General features: G+C 38.6%; 1 protein-coding gene and 1 long non-coding RNA gene across 2 annotated transcripts in view; both read left to right on the top strand.

Annotated features, from left to right (window-relative positions):
- Positions 1–280: 280 nt before the first annotated feature.
- Positions 281–6,442, top strand: part of LOC106757786 (28S ribosomal protein S15, mitochondrial-like) — a 10,217-nt gene continuing 4,055 nt past the window's right edge. Inside the window, 2 exon segments of the mRNA XM_014640580.1 lie at positions 281–413; positions 1,056–1,166. Coding sequence (XP_014496066.1) covers positions 281–413; positions 1,056–1,166 — 244 coding nt within the window.
- On the top strand, positions 1,989–3,879 carry LOC111241271. Its single transcript, XR_002667159.1, has 3 exons — positions 1,989–2,330; positions 2,804–2,901; positions 3,523–3,879. It is a non-coding gene; the product is annotated as an uncharacterized LOC111241271 (long non-coding RNA).

The following is a 6,442-nucleotide window of genomic DNA, read 5'->3' as shown; positions in this document are numbered from 1 at the left end:
TATTATTTCATCTTATATAATGGATGGAGTCAAGATTAAAATATTAGCATCATTATGAGATCGAAAGCACAGTTAACCAGCGATCCATCGGTAAATTTGACCCCTTTCATACAATTTTTACAAATTCAGTACCACATTTACAAAAAGGCCCCTACTATTCAACATTTTGCATTGGCCTTGCACTGAGATTTTAAATATTAAAATCGGTGACTCAATCGTTCACTCGGTCACTCACTCAAACTAAAACCCTAACGAACCATCTCTAGTGCAATCGTCTGCCATGGCCCTTCTTCTCCGTCTCAATCGTCGGAGGGCAACCAGCTCTCGCACCCTCTTCTTCTCTACATCGAATTCCGATTCTAACTCCGGCTCCAACTCTCACTTCGCTTCCCATTTAAGAGATGTCAGGGAAAGTCTCAAACAACCCTCTTCCCCTTCCTCAAACCCTAGCTCCGAACCACCTGTCATAAACGATTTCCGACAAATGCTCAGGGAGTACGCCATGACCGCTCCACCTCCGCCCGGTGACCCGTCGCAGCAGCAACAACAATTCTCTACTTCGAATTACGAACGTACCTTAGCTTCCCTTTCCAGAGATGTCAGGGAAAGTCTCAAACAACCCTCTTCCCCTTCCTCAAACCCTAGCTCCCAACCACCCCTCTTAAACGAGATCGGAGAAAACCTCCGTAAGTTCGGCGTCAAGACCGCTCCACCTCCGCCCCGCGACCCGTTGCAGCAGCAACAACGATTCTCTATTTCGAATTACGAACGTACCTTAGCTTCCCTTTCCAGAGATGTCAGGGAAAGTCTCAAACAACCCTCTTCCCCTTCCTTAAACCCTAGCTCCCAACCACCCGCCGCAAACGAGATCCGAGAATACCTCAGCGAGTTCCGAGCATACCTCAGCGAGTTCCGAGAATACCTCAACGAGTTCTGAGAATACCTCAGCGAGGTATGCGCCAAGGCCGCTCCACCTCCGCCCGGCGACCCGTCGCAGCAGCAATAATAATTCTCTACTTCGAATTACGATTGTACCTTGGCTTCCCTTTCCAGAGATGCCAGGGAAAGTCTCAAACAACCCTCTTCCCCTTCCTCAAAATCTAGCTCCCAACCACCCTTCGCAAACGAGATCCGAGAAAACCTCAGCGAGTTCCACGCCAAGACCGCTCTACCTCCGCCCGGCTACCCGTGGCAGCAGCAACAGCAATCCTTGTTACAGAATTTCCTTCAGCGCCCCGACGTGCAATCCCGCAAGACACTTGTCGCAGGACATTTTCGGGAAAGAGATGAGGAAAGAGGGTACGGAGTCGACGGCGATGTTTCCGGCGGGGTTCTTGAAGACTTACAGCGTGGAGGATTTGGCGAAGAAATTAAGGATGCTGAGGCCGGAGGGAAAGGAAAGGGGTTGGTTTTCAGTGAGGGAGTTGAGTGAGAGGTTGGTGAAGTTGAGGAAGATGGAGGAGGAGCTTAAATTTTAGAGATTTAATATTTTATTAGTTTTGGATTTACTAATATTTGATTTGATTGTAATAGAGATTTGATTGTGATATAGACAAAGTAAAGTTAAAGTTAGTTGATATTCTATTATCATATTTTATTATTTGGATATTATTTTTCGGGTAGCGATATACCAACAACGCGTTTTTGACAACACTGTTGACAACACCACGTGTGGTATTGTAATTGGTTACATTTTATTTATTTTTTTTAAAATGAAAATGTGATTTTTAGGGGTTCAGAGTGAATTCCTGAAAGTGCCCCGCTTCAATTTTTCAGTAAAACCTCTGTCCAAAGGAGTTGGTTCCCACTCCTAGGGTTCATTTTCAATTTTTCGTTCTCTCTCCTTCGTAGTTCTCCTTCGTAGTTCTTCTCCATCGCACTCTCGTTCTGTGTCCTTCGCACTGTCATTGTTCTCCTTCGCAGTCTCGTTCTTCTCCTTCAGACTCTCTTTTCCGTCTTCCATTTTGAGGTTTTTGATTTTCATTTAAATTTGTGTGTTTGTTGTGTTGACTGTGTGCCCCTTTGAGTTCGTGTGGTGTTCGTTTGGTTGTAGAGATCGTGATCTGCTTTAACCGGTCTCTATGGAAGGCGGTCTCCGTGGAAGGGTTGTTTGGAGTTTGTGGTTCTTTCTTCGTTATTTTGTGCAATGGCTTTGACCCCTAACATTCGTTTGTCTGTTTACTTTGATATTTTCATTATAGAGGAATTTTACCATTTTTTTAGGAGATATTCAAGTGGGCTATGATTTGAATGGGGAATGGATGCCAACGTTGAGAAGTGGAGCTAGAAGGTTGAAACGGCTCCGTATCCAAAGGGTCTCCATATCCAAGGTGCTTTCCACTATATAAAATCATTTGTTCATCCGTATGGAACTCTTTACTTATCCTTTTTCCTGATTCCACATCCATATAAAGATTATGTATGTAATTCTTAGAAAAAAGAACATAAAAAGTGATCATTTTGTGCCTTTGGGCTCTTGTTAGTTCTTACCCTTCATTGCATTATACTCAAATTCAATCACTTGGTTAGTATAACCACATAATTAGATTCACATTCAAACCCTCAGACTCAAGAGGTATGGAAATTTGTTCATTTTCTTTTTACTTTCATTGTAGTCATTTTGAAAACAAGCTAATCCACCTTTAGTGTTGTTCATTTTCTTTTTACTTTCAATTAATGTTGTTAGTTTTGAAACTGGTAAGAATATTACTTTTTTCAATCCTCCGAAATAGAAATTTAGTCTTCAAGGACTCAGGCAAACCTTTAATGAGTTTTAGATTTAATGATGTAATTTTTTTTGCAGATTGTTGGAGTTTTCAAGATTGTCGTAATTCCACTGTTGGGTCAACTTTCAAATGAGCATGGTTCGAAACCGTTTTTGCTCCTTTTTATCATCTTCACGTATGATCTGGTACTTCTTTTGCTACCCATTAATAATTAAAATGTTCTATTTTCAGTTTTTCATATCTAGACTACATTTTTAGTAACTTTTTTTAATTCATTATCCTCCATCGTCACTTTTTCTTATGTATTAATTAGTTAATTTTAAAATTCATAATAAATAAATGTTAGTAGTACATTCATAACATTATGTTTTAAGTTTATAATAAACAGATATGTTTAAAATTATAAAGTATATTTTAGATTTAAGATAAATAATTTAAATAATGACATGTGGTGTTTTTAATAATTGTCAACTTAAAAGGACTACTAAAATTTACTTTAGAAATTAATATGCAAAGATGTATGAGTATAAAGTGAAAATATAATTAAAAAATGTAATTCCAGTTTATAGTTTTTATCGGAATTCCAGTTTGTCCAAGACTATCAGGTATAGAAGAAGGACTTCTAAATTTGTCACATTGTGTGCTGAAAGTGATGGGTTTAAGCTTAAGATTTACCATTACTCTTTTAACTATATGATTTGAAATGGTAGCAGCATATTCATTTTCTTCCCCAATAATATGTATACTAATCAGTCGGAGAGAAATTTATACAATGATGGTTATGATGAATTTGCAGACGCTTGATGACTATGGTCCATCAATGAGAGAAATGAGTCATCCTTTTGTGAGAGCATCATTTAATGCAGCTAGAGAGGAAGTAAGGAAGAGAGCACATTCAAAGTCAGCAACCAATGAAAAACAGAAAAAAGATGTTGATGATGGTTTAGATGCTGTTCTAGAGAAACAAGAAGCTGAAATTAAAGCACTTGATGAAGAATTGGCTGCATTGAAGACTGAGTTGATTGAGGAGAGAAATAAATATTGTGATGATTACAGTACCCCATATTGTGATGATTACAATACCCCATGTAACCAAAATGAGTATAGCAACAACTTTGGCCGTGAGGGAGAAGATTGCACCAATCAAACTGTTATGAAGTATTACATGCATCGAAAGCGATTCAAAAGTGCAGTTTGTAAAAATCCGTACACCAGATATAGTCCCAAACTTTAATTACGGATAGTTCTATTAGTGTAGTATTTTGTATTACTTTAATTATGGATATTTGTATTTGAAACAGAGATTTGGTTTGTTAGTAAAGATAGTGGTTGTTAGCAAATGCTTATTTGAATTGTTATTGTAATATTCATTCCATTTGTTGATTGGTAGTGTTAATTAATTTTCATCCTTAGTTGTTGTTAAGAAATGTCCAGTTATGTCCAGTTCTATGACCCCTATATGTGGGGAAGACCCATTAAGGGTGATATTAAGTTAACAGGTAACTTGCACAATTTTTATAGTCATCGTGAAGCTGTTGTAATTGCTTATATGGGACTGTTAGAATTTGGTTTGTAGTCGCTTACCATTGAAAAATTTGGCTTTTGTACCAAAAGTTGAGGGGTGCTACCCATCTTTGGCTGAAGAACTCCCCACTATGTGCAGGAGTAGGTTTTTACACCCTTTGACATGCAGTTGTAATCGTTGTCTTTTGATGGCAATGCCTAAAAAATGGAAAAATGGGATTTTGTACTAAAACTTGACTAGTGCTACCATGAACTGGCTGAAGAACTCCCCACTGTGTGCAAGAGTGTGTTGTGAGTGTGTTTTGAACTGCTTAACCAAGTTGGGCATGGTTGAAGGTGTGCTGAACAAGTACTTTCAAGTTAGGTCAGTACTTTGTTGATGGAAATGCCTTAAAAATGGAAAAATGAGATTTTGTACCAAAACTTGACTAGTGTTACCCAGAACTGGCTCAAGAACTCCCCATTGTGCGCATGAGTGTGTTGTGAGTGTGTTTTGAACTGCTTAACCAAGTTAGGCATGGTTGAAGGTGTGCAGAACAAGTACTTTCAAGTTAGCTCAGTGCTTTGTTGATGACAATGCCTTAAAAATGGAAAAATGAGATTTTGTACCAAAACTTGACTAGTGCTACCCAGTCTTGGCTGAAGAACTCCCCACAATGTGTAGGAGTGTGTTTTGAGTTCGTTTTGAACTGCTTAACCAAGTTTGGCATGGTTGATAGTGTGCAGAACAAGTAATTTCAAGTTAGCTCAGTGCTCTTTTGATGCTAATAGCTTAGAATTGGAAAAATTTGATTTTGTACCAAAACTTGAATACTGCTACCCAGTACTGGCTGAAGAACTCCCCAGAGTTTGCAGTAGTGTGTTTTGTGTGCGTTTTGAACTGCTTAACCAAGTTTGGCATGGTTAAAGGTGTCCAGAACAAGTACTTTCAAGTTAGCTCAGTGCTCTTTTGATGCTAATAGCTTAGAAATGCAAAAATGGGATTTGTACCAAAACTTGACTAGTGCTACCCAGTCTTGGCTGAAGAACTCCCCACAGTGTGCAGGAGTGTGTTTTGAGTTCATTTTGAACTGCTTAACCAAGTTTGACATGATTGAAAGTGTGCAGAACAAGTAATTTCAAGTTAGCTCAGTGCTCTTTTGATGCTAATAGCTTAGAATTGGAAAATTTTGATTTTGTACCAAAACTTGAATACTGCTACCCAGTACTGGCTGAAGAACTCCCCGGAGTTTGCAGTAGTGTGTTTTGTGTGCGTTTTGAGCTGCTTAACCAAGTTTTGCATGGTTGAAGGTGTTCAGAACAAGTACTTTCAAGTTAGCTCAGTGCTCTTTTGATGCTAATAGCTTAGAAATGCAAAAATGGGATTTTGTACCAAACCTTGACTACTGCTACCCAGTCTTGGCTGAAGAACTCCCCATAGTGTGCATGAGTGTGTTTTGTGTGCGTTTTGAACTACTTAACCAAGTTTGGCATGGTTGAAGGTGTGCAGAACAAGTACTTTCAAGATAGAACAGTGCTCTATTGATGCTAATAGCTTAGAAATGCAAAAATTAGATTTTGTACCAAAAGTCCATCACTACTACCCAGTATTGGGTGAAGAACTCTCCATTGTGTGCATGAGTGTGTTATGTGTGCGTTTTGAACTGCTTAACCAAGTTTGGCATGGTTGAAGGTGTCCAGAACAAGTACTTTCAAGTTAGCTCAGTACTTTTTACATGCGCCGAAAGCGATTCAAAAGTGTAGTTTGTAAAACTCCGTACACCGAATATAGTCCCAAACTTTAATTATGTAAAGTTGTATTAGTGCAGTATTTTGTAGAACGTTTATTATGGGGAGTTGTATTTGAATCAAAGATTTGGAATTGAATTGTTAATATTTGGAATTGAATTGAGTTGTTACCAAATGCATATGAAATTGTAATTGTAATATTCCTTCCATGTGTTGATTGGTAGTGTTATTTATTTTTCATTGTAATTTGTTGTTATGAAATGTCAAGGTTTGTCCACGTCTGTGACCCCTATATGTAGGGAAGAGCCATTGACAGGTGAGTTGATGAACAATTTTGACAGACCTGAAACTGTTGTAATCGATTACAGAGAAGTTGTAATCGCTTACAACTGGAAAAACTGCATTTTGTACCAAAACTTGACTAGTGCTACCCAGTATTGGCTGAACAACTCCCCACTGTGTGC

The sequence above is a fragment of the Vigna radiata genome, chromosome 1, assembly GCF_000741045.1.
Source record: "Vigna radiata var. radiata cultivar VC1973A chromosome 1, Vradiata_ver6, whole genome shotgun sequence".
Taxonomy (NCBI): domain Eukaryota; kingdom Viridiplantae; phylum Streptophyta; class Magnoliopsida; order Fabales; family Fabaceae; genus Vigna; species Vigna radiata.
This window is presented reverse-complemented; position numbering and strand designations above follow the sequence as displayed.